The 23,821-nt window shown below is 43.3% G+C and overlaps 1 protein-coding gene across 5 annotated transcripts in view; it reads left to right on the top strand.

The window, feature by feature from the left end:
* Positions 1-23,821, top strand: part of nos1apa (nitric oxide synthase 1 (neuronal) adaptor protein a) — a 372,151-nt gene that overhangs the window by 262,325 nt on the left and 86,005 nt on the right. For all 5 annotated transcript variants that reach the window (XM_080195868.1, XM_080195866.1, XM_080195870.1 and 2 more), the window contains one exon: positions 1,353-1,510. In XM_080195868.1, the coding sequence (XP_080051994.1) occupies positions 1,353-1,510 (158 nt within the window). The remainder of the gene's footprint in view (positions 1-1,352; positions 1,511-23,821) is intronic.

Genomic DNA, 23,821 nt, shown 5'->3' with positions numbered 1-23,821 from the left:
TACCCAGGCCTTCTCCCCCATCTATTCCTGTAACCCTGCACATTTACCATGGCTAATCCATCTAACCTACATATCTTGGGACACTTTGGACTCAAATAGATAAGTAAGATTCAAATAGAAAATGTATCAAAGCCACTATTAGTTAAAGCAAATTAGAGTTTTGTTCAGTTTCACCCACTCCCACTTTTCAGATGATTTACACATGTGTTGGGGTAGAGGATGTATTGAAAGATTATTGAATATTTTCTTCCTTCAAATTTATAATAAATTATTGCAAATTGACTGCTGTTGATCAGTTCACCAATGGAGACATTTAAAGAACGTGTACAGCAACAAGGATCTTCCCAAGTCCAAAGATGTGCCGGTTAGGTGGATTGGACATGCTAAATTGCCACTTAGTGTCAGGGGGACTAGCAAGGTAAATAAGTGGGGACAAGGGCTGGGTGGGATTGTTGTTGTTGGTGCAGGCTCAAATGGGCCAAATGGCATCCTCCTGCACTGTAGTGATTCTAGTTAATGAAGCCATACAGCTCAAAATTCTCCCATGAATCAAAAGAGTGCGTATGCTCACTTGCGGCTACTGATCCCTTTAACTAGCCCTTAGAGTGGCCCCCATACTGTCTGTGATTTGTGGACAGTTTGAGAGAATAGTGCACATTGATGTGAAGATCACTTGATTCTCCCGTCTCAATAATTCAGTCAGGTCCACGACTGTTTCTGGTTTTGGCTGCCTAAATTGAGATCGTCTCAAAATTGGAATGGGCCGACCATTAGCAGAAAGTAGTCTTTTTTTTGTTTGTTTTGCTTCAATTTCTGTTCCACTGCCTGTTTCCAGGTAGCATGAGGGCATCGATTTCAAATTGGTGGAAATCAAATCTGGCGGACTCCAGAAGTGAGGCCAGCAGCTACCTGTGGGGAATCCTTTGGCCCCTGCTCCTGTCTGCAACATCGGCTAGAGTGAGGGTTCCCAGAAAGGCTGTTAAACCCTTTATTCATACCAGTCAGGGGTTTCGCATCTGTTTCAAGCGTCTAAGTGAGCCCTGAAATAATCACCTGTCCCAATATCGGGTCAAAGTCTTCCATCCCTCTATTGGGCGTGAGACCTTAGTCTCCAAAATTGGTCTTGAACCCATTGTACGCTGCTAAGATGGAGATGAGCGGATTGAATGGTAGAGTGGACACAGTGAGACCGAGTTTCTAGCCCTATGTTTCTACTTAAGTCAGGTCAACACTCATCTTGAAACATACAAAGTTGGCTCGTTCTAAATCGTTTCTATTTTTGCTGGGTGTTTCTGCATCTCCCAGTGTCTCATACTGATTAATCCTTTGTGTTTGTTTGTGGTCGGCGACAGTTCAACAGCTCACTGACGCAGAGAAAGAGGTTTCAGAAGAGACTGATATAGACGCTATTGATCCGCCTCTACATGATGGTACGGAGGCTGATTTCAGCCGAGGTGTGACTGACTTAGACGCGGTACACAAAGAACAGGACCTTCACAAAGTCAAAAAGGTAAGTTTAACGCTGTCCTTTCAAACGTCCAGCTTTTGCCACATGAGGAGTGACTCTATTGATGCCTGGGTCCTTAGAAACCACATTACTCTTGGGAGGTGATTCCTGGTGTGGTTAATCCTTCTATAATGCATTTTGCTCCTATTTTGAAGCAGTCTGATTTCTGCTTCATGTCTGCAGAATGACAAGCACATCTAATCCAGTTAGTCTGCAACATTTACACAGCAGCTGATACTTAGTTACAAAGCAAAAACACTTAGGAGATACCCCTGGATTGTGTTTGTCCGTGGTGACGTTGCCCACACTCTGTGCAGTGAAGTCGGCAACTAAGTTGGGAATGAGTCAGTGAAGTCAGGAACGAAGTTAAGAGGACATTTAGGGCAGCACGGTGGCACAGTGGTTAGCACTGCTGCCTCTCAGCGCCAGGGACCGAGGTTCAATTCCAGCCTCAGGTCACCGTCTGTGCGGAGTTTGTACATTCTCCCTGAGTCTGTGTACATTTCCTCTGGGCGCTCCAGTTTCCTCCCACTCTCCAAAGGTGTGCAGGTTAGATTGATTGGCCATGATAAATTGCCCCTTAGTGTCAGAGGATTAGCAGGGTAAATACGCAGGGTTACGGGGATGGACCCTGGGTGGGATTATTGTTGGTGCAGACTCGATGGGCTGAATGGCCTCCTGCACTGTAGGGATTCTGTGATTCTATAATTCGAATGGAAGATCAGAAGTGAAAATTCTCCTTTTGAAGGGACTTGAATCCTATATTCAGCCTGCTCTGCTGTTCAATAATCATGGAATCCAGCAGGAGATCATTTGGCCTATTGTGTCTCTGCTAGGTCTTTGAATTAGTTATCCAGTTAGCCCTATTCCTTATTTTTTCTCCATAACTGTGGTGACTGTACCTTCAGGACTACACAACGGAATAAGGATCACCTGGCATGGGTAACCAATGAGGACTAAGAGTAGGGAATCACCTCAGCGGGGAGGAGTTCTTTTAGGCACAAGTGTTTTCAGAACTCATTGCAACATAATGCTGCTCTTGAACATCACTAAACAAATTCCTTTTTGTTCACTAATGAAGTCTCTGAAAGTGCATTGTTATAGTAACCCTGTGAACATTTCCTTTCCAAATATTTATGTCATGGTCAGGAAGTGTCTCAGGATGTATGCCAATCTGTCCAGGTTGAAAAAGTGATATGGGAACACATTTTTCTGTGACTGACAATTGACCAGAAGCCTTAATAGAATCTCTACATTGCAGAAGGAGACCATTCAGCCCATTGAATGCACCAATTCTCTCTGATAGACCATCTTACCCAGGCCCTATTCCTGTAATCCCACATATTTGCCCCACTAGTCCCCCTAAACTTACACATCTTTGGACACTAAGTGTCAATTTGTCACGGTCAATCCACTTAATCTGCACATCTTTGGACTGTGGGAGGAAATCGGAGCACCCGGAGGAAACCCATGCAGACATGGGGCGATTGTGGAAACTCCACACACTGACCGGAGGGCAGAATTGAACCTGGGTCCGTAGCGCTATGAGACAGCAGCGCTAACCACTGTGCCACCGTGCCGCCCTTCTCACTGAAGAGGGCGAGATTCTGAAACTTGTACCGGCAAGGTCCTCTAATTTCCTAAAGTAAGCCTGGCTGCAGTACATTTGAGCAGCTTTTTGATAAGTGTAATCTCCCAGAATATGGCCATGGGTTTTATACGTCCAATAAGAACCATTTATACTGACCAACTGCTAATGGAGAACCATCAACTCATCTGTGATAATTCAGACACTTAAAAACAATGGACAGAAAGACCACGGTCAATATTAATCAGCCAATACTCAATTGATTTACTGACTTGAAATTGCCATTCCCCTTATTTTAGCAAGGGCATTAACAATGTGTACGTGATAAACACATTCAAACCTTTTCATGAAAGACTGGAGAAACAGGCAGAGAGAAAAGAAAGCCTCTGGGATAACTGATGGTTTTAAATATTGCTGTGGGTGTTTCCTTTACTATCATCCAACAGCCAGTCCAAGCATTTGCTCCCTCCCGCTCCATTCCCAAATGTGCATCACCTCTGTCAGACAAGGGATAAAATACAGCTGGCTGTAGAATGTCATGTATAAACATCTGTGGGTACCTGAGGCCAGTGTAATCCCACTGTCTGTCCACTAAGTAATCCCCCCGAGCATCCATAACCTGAGAGATGGTGCTGCCCTGCAGAAATAATGTGTAGAGGATGAGCATCAGCAGCTGATAATTTGCATAACATAAAGAACTGAATGTTGCCTGCAGCATTGTTGATCTCCTGATAGCTTTAACAGAACCTGGTTTGTTGTTCAAGGCTCAGTGCAAACTCAGGATTTGTCTGGTTACGCTCCTATTTAACACCTTGGGATGCTTTACTGCATCCGGGGTGCTATGTGAATGCAAGTTGTTGTTGGCGTAAGCCTATTAGCCATCGTTTTCCCAAAAGGCCTTATGAATGACGTGGTGGGCGGCATGGTGGCACAGTGGTTAGCACTGCTGCCCCTCAGTGCCAAGGAACTAGGTTCAGTTCTGGCCCCGGATTACTGTCTGCTTGGAGTTTGCACGTTCTCCCCGTGTCTGCATGGGTTTTCTCCGGCTGCTCCGGTTTCCTCCCACAGTCCAAAGGTGTGCAGGTCAGGTGGATTGGCCATGCTAAATTGCCCCTTAGTGTAGGTTAGAGGGATTTGTATGGTAAGTATGTATGGTTATAGGGATAGCACCCGAGTAGAATGATCTGTCAGAGATTTGATGCAGATTCAATGGACCAAGTGGCCTCCTTCTGCACTCTTCCTCCTTACAAACCGAGACCACTGCAGATTGACAAATTCCAATACTCAGTCAAGGAAAGGAATAAGCTAGGAAGTTGACCAGCTTATTATTTTGATTCTGTCTTATTTACCTGTAAAGAGAGTGTGACTCTCAGCCAATTTGGGCTGGAGGATTTGGATTGGGGTGTTTGTAGCCTTATTTTCAACCTGTGCTTGAGTCTGAGAAAGTTTGAGTAGTGCCTTAATGCTGTCATCTCCCTGAGCATGTGGGCTGCATTGTCCTAGGCTCGAGGGCAATTTTGGAAGATATGCGTTGGGTCACCTCACTGAGGCATCCCTGCTCCCGAGTGCTTTTCCAGAAGCAGAAATCCAATGAAAGATGATCATGAACCATTGATCCTCACGCTTTCAAGTCGGAAGTGGTGCATCAATGGTGCACCTTTTTCTTTTAATGTGGCAGTGGGGGGAGAATGCAAGAAAGGATGACATTGTCAACAGCTTTCAGTTAATGAAAGCATCAGGAGCAACTGGAGGCTGCGTGAGTGAATAGTCCACAACTCATACATGTGAATAAGTCTGCCATTCACCCAGTTAGAAACATGGGCAGTGAAGGGACAGTGTAACTACCGATATTCATTTGTGCTTTTCAGTGGTCATCACTGATATGCAGACTACAATCAACCAACTTATTAAAGACTGGCCACTGAAGCCAAGACTACCCTTGGGGTTAATTTCCCGCTCCCGTCAATGGTAGGACAATTCACAGACCATTGAAAGCTCTATTGTCCTCAGGAGGAAATTTGAAGTCCTGTGCAAAATCTAAATTATAGAACAGAATTCTTGCAGTGCAGAAGGAAGCCATTCGGCCCACTAACCAGAACCCCACCCAGGCCCTATTCCCGTTACCCATACATTTATCCTGTTAATCCCCCCATACTAGAGTCAATTTAGCATGGCCAATCAACCCAACCCACACATCTTCGTACCGTGAGAGGAAACTGGAACACCTGGAGGAAACCTATGCAGAGATGGAGAGAAAGTCCACACAGACAGTGACCTGAGGCCAGGATTGAACCCTGGTCCCTGGCGCTGTGAGGCAGCAGTGATAACCACGGTGCCAAACATGGCACAGGCAGCCCCAATCCTCTACAGTTACTATTGAGATTTGAACCTTAATTTGCCATTTCTCTTCTGTAGTTAGTTTGTTGTCACAAGTAAGTATTATTCGCAAATCAACAATCTATTTGTTTGCTTTGTTACGAGCACTCAACAGAGCCTGAGCAGATTAAGTGCAGTATTTCTACGGATTTGTATATATGTGGAATCCATGAGCAAATCTCATGCATTGCTGCCCTCCAAAGAGTTCCTGCTTGCTTTAAGGAATTCTTCCCTGAGTTTACCTCATGCCTTTGGTGTCGCCAAAATATAAAACCACCACTCATTTAAATTAATGTTTGGCTTGTCAATCAAACATTATGTTTTTGTTGCCTTTGACTGACTGAAGTGGCTCTCCAGATGTGGGATGTGTAGCCTTGCTTTCACGTTCAGTCATCATGTCACTCTCACTACGAGTCACGCCACGAGTGAAGGGAATGTGGCATTAATGGCTGTGGCCTTTCTTAGTCAAGTGGTGACAATCTCACAGTCTGAGCTTCTCAAGGAACTGCACAATTTACTTGAGAAAAAAGTTGGAAGTTTTGAAGCAATGGTACATTCCTGGATCGTTCTCCTCATGCACCTGTTGTTACTTTTTGATTGCTGTTAATAGTTTACCCAGTGCGTAAAGGACCTTTGTACGTGAGTGGCAGTGAAACTGCTTCAGTGTCAGGAAAAAAACGGGGAGAGAAAAGGATTTTCTTCAGCCGCATAGACTGTGGGGGGAACAATCATTTTTGGTATTCCATTCATCTTATGACTTATTAAAATGACCCAATGCTATAGAGTGGAAAGGTGAAACTCTGGGTGGAAACTTGTTAGGCATGAGGTCTCGCCTAGCGGCTGGAGAACAGGTGAGAGACTCACACTGTGGGCAGGGTCTTACCAGCTCGCCATGCCACTCGATTGACGTGGCAAGCCAGGAAGGTAGGACGAGAAGTGAAAAATTGAGTTTGTGCTCGATTTCTTGTCTCATGCGATCTTGTCAGCCCCATTCTGCCAGCAAAATCGTGCCCGGGATGGTGGGGGGGTGCGGTGATAGATCTCTTAGTCTACTATGTATATACAGTGTACGCAGTATACTGGGAGATTGGGGTGCCTGCACAATGGTGCCCCTGGAGCTCAGCAACTGGTTTCCATGCAAGCTGAGTCTCCAGTCCTCCCCCCTACAGATGAGATTCACATTACTGCCTCTGTCACAGAGCGGCATAAATTACCATTACCTATCATTGCTGAAAAATTGGAGAATACCATTCAACCCTTAGAATTTTTCTGAGAAAGTTCCATCCAGCATTCTTTTCAGGAAGGCCCGCTCCACCAAAAACCAATCAGAAAGTGGCGAGGACAGTTGTGGTCCTGCCTTTGAATCAAGACAGTAAAAAGTCTGACAGCACCAGGTTTAAGTCCAACTGATTTTATTTGACAGTAAACTCACTAGCTTTCAGGGTTAGTCCCTTCGTCAGGTGAATGGAGAGTTCTGACCTCAGACAGAGCATATAAAGCACAGTTTACAGATTACTGATTAGTAATCTAAGACTAATCAAGACCCCAGGAGTGGAAGTCTTGCCACTCAGAGGCCAGCGGCGCCTGCACTCCGCAGTGCTACAGGAGAGACCTGTGCTGCTGCCGGATGGACATGCACTGGAATCTCAGTTTTGCAGATCGACTCGGGCAGTAGGAGAGTAATGTGGGGTTGGGAGGATGTTGGTTTCACAGGCGGTTACAGAGATAGGGAGGGACAAGAAGGAATTTGAGCACAACGCAAATGTTAAATTTGAGGAGTTCAGGGTAGATTTCCGCACTAGGGTTTGTTCCTTAATCACCGTCTTGAGGGCCTGAGAGTTTGAATGGTCTGTTCTTAATGCTGCTGTCTCACTGGCGAATTTAATCACAACACAAAGATCTGAAACACTCAACAACTTGAAATATATGCATGTTAATGAGGCTGTTGATTTAAACATTACAACACAATGTTCTCATTAAAAGTAATGGGTGGAAAATCATTGCTGACAGCTGTGCAGTTTCCCAATATCAGCAAGTGTAGAGACAAATGAACATCTACCCAAACATGTCGTTCCTGAGGCCCGATGATCTGCAATGCAGCCGTCCACAAAACACAAGCTGGAATTTCCATTTTCAAAGATAATGCAAGACAACGATGGACATGAAATCCTGCATATGAGGGAGGGATAAAATAGATGAGCAGCATTTGCACAATTTTGACTCCAGTGAAGCATCTGGAAATATGAACCCATGTTTTTTTCTCGCCAAATGCTTTGCAGAAAAGGCCACGCGTTTTACGATGCGGTTCGTTCTCAAAACCAGGAACGGAGAAGCGTTTTCAATTTATCCTGAAAATAGCAAACTCTTTGGAAAGTAAAGAGAGCATTTTTCAGACCCTGTCTTGTTTTAATTCTAATTCCTGACAGTTCCCACTGTCACTTATTCCTGTTTTCAGCAACTAAAATTGACAGTAAAATAAAAACAGGAGCTGCCTGGGTCTGTAACGATTGCCATGACTCTGGTAAACTGTGATAAAGCAGTTGCCTCTTTGAGATCTTTCGTCAGATGGCTCCCTGATGTGCGCTTCTGACTCCCTGATGTGCCTTTCTAAGGTCTCTGGTTGCCATTGTACCTTCTGTTTTGAGTATGGAGAGAAGGAGGCAGTGTGTAAAACAGTCCCAGAATGATAGAAGCTCAATAGTTGTGTTTCTCAACCCCACTGAGTCAGACAAATTCTGGGAAAAAAGGTGGCGTGCAAATGGCTAAACAGAATCTAAATTCCATCTCGCGGACCTCCCAGGGGTTCCAGTGGAGTTGAAACTATTGAAACATTTGATGGGTTTAATGTCACGCTTCCCATTTACTCAAGCATTCCATTTTTTATTATTATTACTCGGTTTTAAATGCTAGGGAACAGCAAGAATTCTCGTGTATAATACTCTTTGTTGCATGCCGGCATGCCGCATGGACTTCAATGCAATTCATTAATAGGCGCTTTTGAAGTATAGTCATAATACACATTGGGCAGGATTGTCTTACACGTTGTCTTGTGAATCCCACCCATAGTGTAACTATGCAGCTCGTTGACAATGAAGAAACAAAGCATAAAAAATATATATTCTCCAAACAGGCCTGTTTGAAATCTTAATGTGTACCCCTGCCCCTCCCCCTTCAGCCTCCATAATACAAAGAATCTTCATTTTTTTAAAAAAAACCCAAATCCTCTCCTCTTGGGACAGCTACAAGAGTCATCATTTTTATGATGATAGTTTAGTGTACTAGTGGCAGGGTGAGGCTTTTCTCTCTCCTTTCCCTATCCACCAGCCACTTTGTATGGTTTCTGACCATCTTCCACCCTAGTTGCGCTGAATGATTGATTGGAAAAGCTGCTGAGGACATTCCTAGGGGACAGCGTGGAGTTTCCTTGGAGCATTTCTTGGAATTTTACCGGAGTGGAGTGGAAGCAGCTCCAAGGAATTTGTGGGCCAACACAAATGCTGCCCTTGTGTAGTTCCGGCTCATTCTGAAGCTGGTTGGAGGAGGTGATCAAATTGAAGAGTAGCTCCACTGAGAGTAATCTGGAAATGTTGAGTACTCACTGATCAATTAGTGTGTACTCAAAGACTCTGCATTTGGGAGTAACTGCTTACTGGATAAATTGCTGGAGCTTGAAACAGAACTGAAAAATTGGGGACAGCCCTCAGGGTGAGTCAAGATTTGAAAATGGAGCCAATCGAAACAACAAGCAACTATCATCATTTTATTCAATAGTTTTGGCTGATTTTTTTAAAAAAAATTCCAAGGCATCAGTCAACACAGGCAAAGATTTTCATTTGATATTTTCTGATCCTGAGAGACACCCTTTACAAGCATACGCTGCTGTTGTCTTCAGTTGCACTGTGCAGTCAGATGTGCCTCAACCATCTTGCCTCTGACTGAAAGGGCATGGGTTGAAGTCTCACTCACAGGGTGAAACACTTATTCTAGATTGGCATTCCTGTGCAGTACTGAGGGTGTGCAACTCTGTTGGAGATGCCATTATTTAGGTTCGGTGTTAAACTTGAGCCCCCCTGTCTGCAGGGGAGTGTGGGATGCATAAAACTCCATGGCACTATTTGAGGGAAAACAAGGGGACACTTCCTTATTCTCCTAGCCAATGTTTATCCTTCAACCAACGCCCACAAAAGAGACAACCTGCTCATTTATCCCACTGGTTGTGGTACCTAGCTGCAAGCATTTGGTTTGCTGTATTTCCTACACCACCTTACTGGTTGTGAAGCATTTTAGGATGCCATACAGTCATGCCTGGCTCTGTATTAATGCAAGTCTTCCTTTTCAAAAGTGATAATTAAATTTTTAAACAAAATTTGGTGTTGTGGAGGACAGGATAGACACGTCAACTTCACTCCAGCTGCTGAAAGATGTGTTTTCCTGCCATGTTGTATGTTGCTCAGGATTTACTGGCCCAGTCCACTACCGAGATTTTCCAGACCTGCTGAAGGTCAATGGATTTTTGGCTGACCTATGGCAAGTCCTATCACAGTCTGTTTGGGTTGTCCAAGTCTTTATCTTTCCGTTGAATTGGTTGTGGCAGTGGTGTTGATTTGAGAAATTAGTTTTGTGAAGTGTGTGGCACAGAAACCTTTTACCCCCCCCATGGCAATGCCAACCTGTTTTGGAGGCAGTGCCAGGACACCATCTGGGCAAGTCCATCTCTCCCAGGGGGCTATTGTAAAACCTTGGTGACTGCTTCCCATCTTAAAGCTGTTGTAAACGTTGAGGTTTGAAAATTTAGTGAAGGGGGAATCATGTGGTGTGTGTGCCCTTTAGTACTTCATAAATTCATTGAAATGTATTGAAGTGAGGGAAACTGGCTGTGTCACCGGCGAGGGACAGGAAAAATCAGGAATCGCAACCACGCTGGTTAGAAACTCGTTTCCTGATTCTCACAGTATTTTGCGTCCACAACACCATTCTTGGTGACGCTGAATGGGGTACAAAATCATCTCCAAAGTACCCGGTTTAAAGTGTATGGCCATTCTGCTATCACTGGTCCAGAGCTCCTAAAGCAATAATTATGCAACCATTTTTCTTTCCTTACTGTGGTTCAGTTGATAATTCTCTCACATCTGAGACAGAAAGATATGCTCACACTTCACAGTAGCAAAATACCTAGGTTGAGACCTTTGTGCAAGGCTGAGGAAGTGCTACAGTGTCGGAGGTGCAGTCCTTCAGTTGAAGCTTTCTCCAGGCCCCCCTCTCGGGTGAATGGGGGAGAAAAAAAATTCTATGGCATTATCTTAAAGAAGAGCAGGGCAGGCTTGACTAATATTCATCCTAAAATCAACATCACAAAAAACCCATCATCTTGTCATTGTCACATTGCTGTTTTTGGGAGTTTACAGCGTGACAACTGGCTGCTGCTTTTTCTGCATTAAAATGATGGCTACATTTCAAAAGTGCCTCATCGGCTGTAAATTGTGTGTAATGTAAAGCATTTTGAGTTTTCCAGTGGTTGTGAAAGACATGGCACAAATGATAGGATTTTTTTTCTTTTTCCAAACACCAGTTTCCATAGTACCTTGCATTTATTCTTGACATTTACAGATGGGTATATTGACAATCTATCTGTGCATATTTATACAGTAATTTAACATGCTGGAAGATTTGTTGGCATGGTATAATAGTCAGCCTGTTCGTTAGTTGTAAGGCACTTTTGGACGTTTTGAGATGATGTGGGGCGTTCTCTTTCTTGGTTTGTGCTCTGGGCAGAGCTTTGGAAAGATTTATCTGAATTGATTAAAATGGACATTTATTTTCAAAAGCAGACTTTTACCTGACGAAGAGGTAAACCTCGAAAGCTTGTGAGTTTACTATCAAATAAATCGGTTGGACTTAAACCTGGTGTTGTCAGACTTCTTACTGCAGTCATGTGCCAGCCTCTGGTGCTCATTAGCTGCAGGTTTTCTTGTAGTAGCTTCTCATTTATTGTTTAAAGGAGTTGTAGAGGGGTCCTGCTTCTCAATTTCCTTTTCAAAGTGTCTGCAAAGCTCGCTTTAAAAAATGGACCACCCGTTTCAAAACTGGACTGGTGGCCTTCCCAGATTCACAACGTATTCTAGTTGTAGGACTACTTAATCGGATTTTTAGTTACTTCCTAATAAGCCTTTGAGCCGTTGCATTGTCAATGGCGCAACCAGCGCAGGGAGATATGCATTTTGACAGCTCGGCATGCTGTCATCTGGTTTCCTGTGATAACTTTGAGGCAAAATTCAATCCATAATTTTGAAAGGACTCCTCAAATGGAAGCAATGTTATCTGAGCAAGCAATGAGAATTTAGCCTTTGTAACTATTCCCACACATCCACAATGCTTTGAAGTGGATTAAAATACGAGACCCTTTTTTGGGCTGTGCCCAATTAGGCATTCTCTTCAGATACTTTTTCTTAACTTAAGGTTGAGAAAGACAGGCCTCACAGACGCTTACCTGACTCTAACAAACTGATCGAACCCTTCATTAAGGAGAAGAACCACTTGAGAATATTGCTGTCTTACAGAAAGCCTTTTCAAAAAGTTTTAGCTGGATTATTGAGATCCAGATATTATAAGGATCCAGGAATTTTTTTTATCTCTACATCGTGCCTCTGCACTGAAGAGTGCAAAGAGATGGATTTTTGAGATTGGATGTGGAAAACTGTATGAAAATTTCTGGCCCTTTCCACCAGCATGACCTCCTGGCCCCACTGAAGCCAATCCCCTGTGCAGATTGCCAGGTGGCAATGGCAGGCCACCTCCACCTTAGGAAATCCACCGTTCCTTTTGGGGATGGGGAAATCCCGGCCAATATATTTTTCTATGTTGTATAAAAGTTTATTAAGGAGCCAAACATGCAATTCACATTTACATTGAACTAGGAGCAGGAGAAGGTCACTTGGCTTTTTTGAACTGCTCCATCATGCAATCTGATCATGGTTAATCCTCTGCAGAATTGAGAAATCTTTCCATTTCCTCCTTAAATACATTGTGACTTGGCCTGCCCAGCCATAGGTTTACCACCCTCTTGAGTGAAGAAGTTTTTCTTTATCTCAGTCCAAAATTGCCTACCCCATATTCTGAGACTGTGACTCCTAACTCTAGACCTCACTGTCCGCATCTCCCCCACGTCCCTCCCCATCCAGAGGAAACATGGAATCCCTACTGTGCAAAAGAAGGCCATCAGGCCCATCAAGTCTGCACTGACCACAATCCCACCCAGGCCCTATTCTCGTAACCCCAGCTATTTATCCTGCTAATCCCCCTGACACCAGGCTCCATTTAGCATGATCAATCATCTAACCTGCATATTTTTGGACATCATCCCTGCATCCTGTCTGTCCAACCCTATCAGCATTGTAAACATTTTATGGAACTCCCTTTTCGTTTTTCCAAACACTAGAGAATAACAACCTACTGCCCCACTTTCTCTTCTGATAACAAGATGGTTGAGGCATTGATAGATCTAGGAAAATAAAGTATAATCTTTATTTTTATCAGGGAATCCAGATTTAAATAATATTACAGAGATGTATTTAAGATATCCATCAATATTTAAAGCAGTATTTATATTAAATCCTCAAGCAAAGATCTACAGAGTCTATCTTGATAACTCTATCCCAATTAGATATCATTGCTACACTACAACAACTTTACTTTTCTCTTCAGAGATGCTAGAGTGAATCCAATGAGTCTAAAATCTTTCTATGTGCTTCCAATATTTATACCGTAAAAAACTGAACCAGCAGGAAGAATGTGAGCACACATGCTGGGCAACATCCTTCATTTTAGTTAACATCCTTCATTTTAGTAAATATCCTTCAAGTGAATAGACTACCAAGAGCCAAATGGTAGTCATTTCCTTGCTACACTCAATTTCCAGGATTTAGTGTAATGACAAGTGATTTAGCGACATCCATAAGGTTACGTATGCATTGTTAGATTTTAGTCTCTTAGAAATTGGGATGGCACAGTGGTTAGCACTGCTGCCTCACAGCTCCAAGGACCTGGGTTCAACTCCCAGCTTGGGTCACTGTCTGTGGAGTTTGCACGTTCTCCCCGTGTCTGCATGGGTTTCTTCCAGGTGTTCCGTTTTCCTCCCACAGTCCAAAGATGTGCAGGCTAAGTTGATGGCAATGCTAAATTACCCGCTAGTGTCCCGGGATGAATAGAGGGATTAGTGGGGTAGATATGTGGGCTTACGGGAATAGGGCCTGGGCGGGAACATTGTCGGTGCAAACTAGATGGGCTGAATGGCCCCTTTTTTGCACTGAAAGGATTGTATTGTATGTATAATTTATCAATGCCTTGTCGAGGTGATGTAGAGGCCAGTTATTGCCTTGTACTAAAGGATGTATCTGTGCTCCAGTATTTTGTTATCCATGAGCACACCATTGTGCCCAGGCATGTTTATACATTTCGGAATCTTTGCCCAGCAGATGAACTCTGCTTTTACCTTTTAATCCCTACATCATAGGAGGACCACTCTCTTTTTCAGCGTATGGCTCTGTATTTATAACTGGGTTCACTCTCAACTCCGTTCTTATAGCTGCGTTGCTTCACGGCTTCTTCTCATGCCTTCTTAGAGTAGTTTTGGTTTAGAAAGGTGAATGTACGTGCTATGAAACACATGGAACTCTTAATGTGAACACTTAATAAGATTTCAGAACGATCTGTGCAGCCCCCTAGGAAACAACATACAAGACCAGCTTAAAAGGCAAGCTCTGGAACCTGTATTAGCTTGGAGTCATAATTGCGCATTCTCTGGAATACTGAACTACAGGGAATTATTGTTTCCTCATAGGTCAGTGCTTCATGGGGTCTTAATTTATATCAGCACATGAAAAAACACTCTTACAATGTCCCAGTATCCAAAATGTACTTTTGGTAACTTTGTCTCCCCCACCTTCCCTCCTATAGTGAGGTATACAAGCAGGCACAATGTAAGGCTTCTCTCCTGTGGATCCTCACTTGAAAGGGGGTGAAGAGATGCTGTGCTTTTTTTTGTCATGCTTTCCAGCAGCACTTTCATGTCGGAAGAAGCAAACTATCCATTGTATTTTGTTAGATCTGATTGTGAAATCTCCCAGCAGAGAAGAGAAAACCATTAACGCTTTGCCATGTCTGACTGCGAACAGCTCCCTTCCCTTCCCCATTTTCACCCCCCCCACCCCTGCTGTTTTCCTGCCCCCAGCGCTGGGTTGATCAACACAGGTTGTGTTGCTGCTGTCAACATTGTGAGCGATTGTGTGTGCCACAGGAACGGAATTTGTCGCTGGGAGTGGCGATGTGAGTTATAGCATTTACAGCTGGCAACCAACACACACATTACGCAACTGTCAGTGTTGTACACAACTGACTCTTCTTTTTCCAGCAATCCTCTGCTTGTCCACTGGATTGAAAGATTTAAACCCTGTTGTCTAACAAGACACCAAGTGCCTCTGGTAATAAATGTTCTTTCTAGTTGTTGGCCGTTTCATTCCTCGCCTCCTTCATCGAATAGCCTGCCCCTACGCCCAATCCCTGCCCCCTCAAAGGCAATGAAAAAACAGAAAGAAACATAAATACTGCTGGCACTTTTCAGTGTGAAGAAGCCGTGGGACTTTGGGATTGTTCTTTAAGTGCTAGGCCTCAGTCGTAGCATTCTTAAATCACACAAGGAGGCCCATATCGTTTGCACCAGCTCCATGAAAGAACTTCCACTTATTCTCACACTTTTCCCCACTGTTCTCCCCTGGCACCATTTTGAATGTTCCAATAATTACCCATAGCCCTTTTAAAAACTATTATTAGTTCTACTTCAGCTCCCATTTCTACGAATGTAATCCATAGCCTATCAACCCTCTGCTTCAACAACTTCTCCGAACTGCTAGCTATACTAGTGAATGAGCTTGTCTCTCCCTTACAGCATTGGGACACCAGATCTTGGAGTGAGAGGGGATGTAAAACGAACTATATTGCGTTGCCCAGCTGTTGTACGCAGTCTGTCCAGTTACCCGTTACTCTAAATGTTGGCTATGTTGTAACACAGGGGGCAAAAGAGGTACTCTGTGTTTTAAGCACTCAGCCATGTCCAATTGTAACCGTATCTTGTATTGAAAAAGATTTTCATTTAAACGCCAACTTTGATTGTTGTGTAGTTGAAGGTGCTTTCAGATATCTGTCATTTTTCCTGTTATATGTTCGATTTCGTCTTCCATTCACCTCCTTTAACTCTCTCACCTGGTTTTATGAGCTTTCTCCACTGAATTCTGCTGTTGGAGTTTATACTTTCCATCAGCTAGCATTCACCATTTCCAAAAGCATTGTCATTCCATATTGCACCTTGGCTTTGGATCATGGTAGGTATAGTATAAGGGTCTGGCATATATGGGTACCGTACAGTACTGCCCACACAGTGATGGAAGACAACGCATGACACACATCTGGGTTTCAGTCTAGTGTTGGACAGAGCCATGTGTTGAGGCAAGCACGGAAACAACTCCTAGCTTGAACACTTTACTGGATATATGGACGTAGTTCTTGTGGTTAATAAATATATACAGCCAGCCAACTAAAGACTATAAATACTTCATTAAACCCAACTGGACAGTATCTAGTACCCTACAACAGAAGGAGAATGATTACAAGATTGTAAGAGAAATGGGATGCATTGTGATTTTACAAAGAAAAATATCCTTTTATATCAAACCTGCCACTGACTCAGGATATCCCAAAGCACTTTACAGCCAAGGATGTGGCTTTTGAAGTGTAATCACTGTTGTGTTGCAGAAAACCATGCAGCCAATTTGCGCACAACAAGAGCCAACAAATAACTTGCTTTGGTTATGTTGGTTGGGGGATGAATATTGGCCAGGATACTGGAGAGAACTCCACTTGCTCTTCAGAATAGTGCCACGGGATCTCTTACATCCATCTGAGAGCCCATGTTATAAATTGGGCCGAGAATTATATCCACTCTGGGTTCTAACCTTTGTGAAAGATCTGGATCTATATAGAACCTCAGAACAGTTCACAGAAAGCAGATATGTAAGTAGATCCTGTACTAATTCAATATTTGCAACCAAATATTATAGGGGTTGGGGTTGGGGCGGGAATGAAGTTGGAGACAGACAGATTGCCCATCCATGGAAATAAAGTCAATTTGCTAAATCCAGTAGTCCCAGCAGTGCCAAGAAAGTGTTCATGGCCACCGCTTAGAAAGCGAGTAGGCCCATGGACCTTGGGAACCAGGTATGTCTAGGTCCTTAGACAGGAAGAGTTCAGGCAGCATAGCGAGGGAATGGAGTGATTGGGAATAGTGAATTTAATGGAGCAGATGGATAGGAAGAAAGGGCTGCCCCGATCTACAAATCTGCTGAAGAAACAGCCTCTCCTCTTCCACCCAATTACCTCTGCGAACCATATTATTATTGTTAATGAGTGCAATTCACACTTGTTCATCTATTTAAATATGGCAGGCAGGCTGAGAATTTTAATGAGCTCCACCCTCTGGATAATGGTGGCATGCTCAGTGGTGGGTGGGAAGGTGGTAGGGTGGGTTTACATGCCCAACCCCACGTCCAGAAATGTGTCTGACTGGGGGCACATGAATTGCAAGCTGATCACTCAGCTCTTTGAGATTCAAGAACAAGCAATGTGCATTGTATCTGAAAGCTGTTTTGAACCGGTAGCAGGTTGTACCATTTGACATCCTCTAAACCCTGAGGTGTGTTGCAACCTATCAAAACATTTTCCAATCCTGTAATTATTGCATAAACCTCATTCTGACTCATACAGACTACTGTTCAAGTAAAGGTGCGACTTGAAAAATGTAGCAAATTATCCCGTTATGTGAAAAAGTTTAGCATAACAATCTTCAAGAGGGAAAAAAGGTCAATCAGGCCATCAAACATTGCTCTGCTGAACACCTCGCCAAACTCAATGGTGGGCACTTTCTCTGTAATCTGTCCCAAATATCTATTCCTTTTAACACAGAAACAGAAAATGCTGGAAAATCTCAGCAGGTCTGACAGCATCTGTGGGGAGAGAATAGAGCCAACATTTTGAGTCTAGATGACCCGTCATCAATATTTATTCCTTTTAACCTCCTTTGGAATGAATTAAATCTGTTAATATTTCTGCAAACCTTTTTCTGGGCCTGTGTGTGTCAAATCCATTTTAAAAAAAGATGTGAAATAGTATTTGCCACCCCCAACCATCTCCTACTTAAATATGGTATACATCAGCAGTATGTACCTTGCTGAAACTACAATGTTACCGTGTATCCCTACAAAATTGTTGTGCTGTTTAAGTTCTATTATTTTTTTCTTGTCATCATTTTAAGGCTAGCATACCTTGCCCATCCCTAACTGCCCTTGAACTGAGTGGCTTATTAGTCTATTTCAGAGGACAGTTAAGAGTCAACTGCATTAGGTCTGGAGTCACATGTAGGCCAGGCCAAGTAAAGGTGGCAGATTTCCTGCCCTTAGTAAAGCAGTTGGGTTTTTACAACAACAACTGATGACTTTTTACTACAATTGATGATGATTTCACAGTCACCGTTACTAACTTGTTTTATATTCCAGACTTATTAATTGAATCTAAATTCCACCAGCCGCTGTAGTAGGATTTGAACCCACATCCCCAGAGCATTAACCTAGGCCTCTGAATAACGAGTCCAGTGACATTATCACTATGCCACCATTTTGCCATATTAGGCTGTTTATTATGGGTTTTGTGGCCATGTTGATTAAGTTGAGGCCTGCATGTGATGTCCCATCAAGAAAATGGTAAAATCTTTATTATTTCATTAAATGCAGAATTGATTAAATCATGAGGCCCTTGAACTTTATTGTCAATATTCAATGCATGAATAACAGAAGGTCAAAGGAAAATTAGTTCAGTACATGCCAGAGGGAGACTGAACGTCAAGAAATAACTGATTTCCAGAGTGATTTAAACATCAGAAGGTTCTTCAGAAAGCTGAAGAAATGTGGAGAAAAATGGAAAGTGATTGCTGAGTGATCCATGATGGGTCAGACAATCTGTTATCGATTACTTTTATCTTTCATTTTAAACTTTAAACCATGCTGGCAAATACTTAAAACATAATTAAGTATCTGGTATTTGGTTGTAAATTCCACCTCCCATCCCCCATCATTTCTTCAGCTGATCCTAAATTGACTTCTCCCAGGAGAAAGAAGGAGAGACAAAAGCTGACCTCTGAACTCCCCACCCCCACTCCGCCTTAGCCTTATGTTAGGTTTTGCCTGGCTGAGCTACTAATCAGATGTCTCCCTTGGATGAGAAACCCCCTCTTTGGAGTGGGAGGTTATAGCATTTAAAACTTTTATTTTATCTGAGCTCCCACACCCACACCCGGATGTGTTGATTGGAAACATATTTTAAATTCAGGGCATATGAACTGATCCAGAATGGGTTGAGTAACTCCTCATTATCTCGAAAAACCTCAAACATGTAAAGTTGCTTCCAACTCCCAAACCTCAACATACTGGCACTTAAAAGGAAATTCAGATGATGACAAAACAAAGATAACTTTTAATTTCTCTCCTGAAGGTGGCCTTCATGAAACACAAGGATTCTTAATACCAATTTTGTGAAATGTAATTAATTATCAGGCGTTTAAATCCGCCCAGATTCCAACTCTGTCTTAAAGCTTTTTTGGGTTTAATTGCAGCCCAGTTAATGTCGCTCCCACACAGTGAAGTTTATTTCTGATTAACACACTGGGGTATGTCATCCTTCATTTTCAGAGCTCCAGGGTTCATAAATACCTCCTAACAGGAAATTATTTTGATTTGAAGTTCATTTATTAATGTCACATGTAGGCTCACACTAAACTGCAATGAAGTTACTGTGAAAATCCCCTAGTCTCCACACTCCGGCGCCTGTTCGGGCACACTGTGGGAGAACTTAGCGTGGCCAACGCATCTAACCAGCACGTCTTTCAGACTGTGGGAGGAAACCGGAGCATCTGGAAGAAATCCACACTGACACAGGAGGAATGTGCAGACTCTGCACAGACAGTAACCCAAACTTGGAATTGAACCCGGGTCCCTGGCTGTGAGGCAGCAGTACAACCACTGTATGTTGTATCAGAAGGTTTGCTATCTTATAAATTACGTTGAAACCAGAGTATTCTGAGATTAATTTCAGCAGCTTACAAAGATCAGAAGATTTGTATCTGAAACTGATTAATCTATTTATTGATGGTGCTTTGATTCATACATCATCCTATGGCAGTGTGAATGTATTATTAAATTTTAATTTTATACATAGAATATGTTTGTATTGAATGAGCCTGTATTATTAATTCAGCACCTTTAAAGAAACATCTGAAGTACCTTAGTCGATTTAATCATTTTTGAAATGTAGGCCTTGTTGTTTCCTCTGGAAAAGCAGCACCCAATATAAACACAGCAAGATTCCGCCAACAGCAAATCCAGTAAATGGCAAGTTAGTCTATTCTTTTTGGTAGCGGCAAATAAGGGATGAAATCTTATCCAGACAACAGGAGAAATCCCTTCAAGTAATTCTGCAGGACATTTTGTATCCATCTGAAAAGGCTTGGGAACCATGTGGATGAGATTGACCTTTCAACCCCTCAAGTCTGTTTCACTGTTTGAACCAGGGCTGACCTGCAGCAATGCTTAACATCTCATCCAAAAGTTCCCAACTCCCACGTACTGAGATCTTCCTGCTGTTGATGGCAGTGGGATTTTCCGGTCCCGCTGACGGTGCACCCCTACTGCGGGTTTCCTGGCAGAATGGGGTGGAATCAATGGAAAATCCTATTGACGGCTGCCAGCCAAAGGTGGGCCACCTCCCGTCACCGAGAAACACACCACTGGGAGGCCAGAGAATCTTTCCCACTGTACTGGAGAATCAGCCTAGCTCTCCTTTGTCCAGTATGAATCATTAACTAGCTCATAGGTGTAGCTTCAGTGTTTTAGCCACACATTGCAGATAAAATGTACTTCACATGGATATATTTACTTCACAATCCTTTATCAACATTGAGTAACCAAAGGAGAAAAGCACCCTCTGTGATCAGAGAAAAACGCTCTCCTTGTCACCTTCCCTTTTACTAATGAATGCACAAAAATGTTATGTGCTGTGCAAATATGAGTATTGAGATCAGATGCCTAATGATTGTGACTATTATTGCTTTCTGATTTTACTGTTCAGAAATGCAATTAGCTACTTGTGGCTAATGTATTTGACAACCTTGTGTTCAAACCCTAGAATGGGTTTGAGCTGATGACCTTCGACCGTGGAAGTCAAGAGTACAACAGTTTGAGCTAAACCTACCCAAGATAACCATTTTGATGTGTATTGTGAGACTCCCTGCCAGTAGTGGACACTCTTAAAGTTAGCCCCATTAGCAGAACAAAATGGTGATAACATCCTAGAGATTTCTAGCAATATCATCAAAGACTGTCACCCAGAACACACTGGCTTCTTCACCACCAAATAATCTGGAACTAGATCGAGGAAAGGACAGTAGTAAATCCAAGAAACAATAATGAAAAAGATGCCTACACTGTTGCACATGATTGGCTGCCATTGACTGCAGCTTTTGGACGCCATGGCTGTTGACCCCAGTCCCCTCAATTATAAGTCAATCCTCCCTCACTCCGTCTGCATTTCATGTCGGTCATCGCTGCACCAACAGTGCCATTTAACAGAGAAACATGGAAATTAGAAGCAGGAGTAGGCCATTCAGCCCTTCGAGCTTGCTCCGCCATTCATTTTGATCATGGCTGATCATCGAATTCAATATCATGATTCCCACCCGCCTCCCCCCATATCCCTTTAGCCCTAAGAGCTATATCTAATTTCTTCTTGAAATCAGGCAATGTTATGGCCTCAATTACATTCTGTGGTAATGAATTCCACACGCTCACCAGCCTCTGGGTGAAGAAATTTCTCTTTGCCTCAGTTCTAAAAGAAGCCATAAAAAACACTCTATTTTAAACCCATGTTTCTTGTAGAAACAGATTTACTGACTAGCTACTGGGCATTGCAGTGGAATATCTAGTTACAGCAGTGACAAATTGAATTGCTAAGACCAGTCACAATACTGATTGACACTGACTCAGGCTTACGGGATATCTTTGTACGTGCCAATCTAGAAAATTTTCAAAGGTTGGTTGCAATTGTCTCAAAAGCTGACAGACCTGTGCCCCTGTTTGAAAGCCTGTGATATGTAAACAGAATAGTTAACACAGGTTTTGTAAAGATACATGCAGAATGAGAGTGGGCTCAGAAACTTCCAGTTGTATAAAACTGACCTGAATTTCCTTGCGTACAGGAGATGATGGCCAGAATTCTCCCCAAAAAAAACGATGTGCCCAACCGGTGGGAAAACGGGAAAATTCCCCGCCTTTTTTTTCTGGGCATGGTTGGCTGAAGGTAACTCTGACACTCTGTGCGTCACAGAGTGCCTCAGAGAGATTCGTGGCAGTAAAGGGGAAGGGAGCAGCTGGACTTCATCCCACTCAAGGGGCTGGCAGCATAGTGCTCAGTGGGCCACTGTGCTTGCATACTGGTTCCCCTCCTTGCTGGCCTCTGGTTTTTTTTTTGCAGGCCCACCCCATCCTCCCATCGCTGGCCTACCTGACCCCTCACCTCCATAGGCCAGTCCCCCATGGCCATCCCTCATTCCCTCCTCCACTGATTCCATTGTAGAGTGGGATCACCCCCCCACCACTGCCCCTAATAGGCCCCACTCCCTTGGTACTGCCTGATACTCCCTTGGCAGGTGCCAGGTGGGCACTGCTCTGGGGGCACTCCCCTACTCCTGCCTTCCCAGGGGCCTCTGCCCCCACCAGTGGGGTGAGCACACTTGTTCCCTATTGGTGGGGAGCAGTTGTAAACCCCGCTGGTGGGAACCTCTCCAGGTCTGGACACTACCATCTCGGGCTCGATAACCTATATGGAAATATTGAAAATAAAATGACTTGGGGGACTGGCAATTGACCGGACACCGGTTGTGAGTCTCCTGCTGATATCTCCTGGCCCACTGCCCTACTCCAGCAGCGCAGCAGGCTAGGAGAATCTCGAATAATGTGTTTAAAACGTTAACAGCATGTGATAAGATAAATACAGAGAAACGATATCCTTTGCTTAGGGGGTGGAGGGAGGGGGAGATCAAGAACAAAGAAACATGAGCTTAAAATTGAAGTTAGCTCATTCAGAAATCCATTTTCCACACAAAAGATTTGGAACTTTCTTTCTCTAAAGATAATGTGGAAGTTATGATGGGCTTAAGACTGAATGAAGTCCGATGTTTTTTCTGTTGTCCTTTCTGCCGGGCAAGGACATTGAGTAATATGGAGCAATAGTGGGTAATGGCAGTACAGGTACTCAAGGAGTCCTATTTCCATGTTGCAATGGTGTCAGTAGATAGAAGTTACGAGTTATGCCATGTACTCGAAAGCAAATGAGTGCAAATCGACTCTTGACACGTTGGACTTCAAGCCCATTTTTTAAGCTGCCGATTGCAGCAGCTCTTGACGCTTGAGCAACCACAGGTAAATTCAGCAGAATTTTCTAGGATTGGAGTAGCTCTGTGGTGTGGTACAGGATCACTTATGGTACTTATTAATCATTAGCAGTAATAGCCATTGATCAAGCTGTCTGAAGAGCTTGTGCGGTGATAGAGCTCAGAACAATTATAAGCAATTGAGGTCTAACTAGAAAGGATATTGGCTCTGGGTGAATGCTTATCTGTGTACACAGAGTGTGTAGTTTATTATTCCATCACTCGCCTATTGTGTTTGCTTTGAAAGGCTTTTATAAATGACTGTCACTCCAGACCAGCTCGCAGTGCCTCTAGTGGGCTGGGAACATGCTCAGAAAGATGCAGGAATGCCTGGAATGTGACTTGCTGGGCCAGTATCAGCACTCACCTACACTTAGGGAAATTTTACTCGACTGAGGATTAGAGTGAGGTGACCCTTAGAAAAACAATATTTTTTTAAGTAATTACTTTTACCGTTTATTTTATAATAAGGCCATAAGATATAGGAACAGAATTAGGTCATTCGGCCCATCGTGTCTGCTCCACTGTTTGATTTTGGCTGATGTGTTTTGCAACCCCATACTCCCGTCTTTTCCCTGTAACCTTTGATCCCCTTACCAATAAAGACCCCTCCATCTCTGTCCTCAATGACTTGGCCTCCACTTTGTTTTTGCTCTAGAAAAATCCCTTTTAAAATAGGAATTGTTACAAGGAATTGTGCATCCCATCATTTTGTCTGGCTTGGCTTTTTATTTAGTGACTGACAAAGATTGACAACACTTCTATCACA

The sequence above is a fragment of the Carcharhinus amblyrhynchos genome, chromosome 9, assembly GCF_965287045.1.
Source record: "Carcharhinus amblyrhynchos chromosome 9, sCarAmb.v2.hapA, whole genome shotgun sequence".
Taxonomy (NCBI): domain Eukaryota; kingdom Metazoa; phylum Chordata; class Chondrichthyes; order Carcharhiniformes; family Carcharhinidae; genus Carcharhinus; species Carcharhinus amblyrhynchos.
The sequence above is the reverse complement of the archived record's forward strand: the minus strand, read 5'-3'. Positions and strand labels throughout refer to the sequence as shown.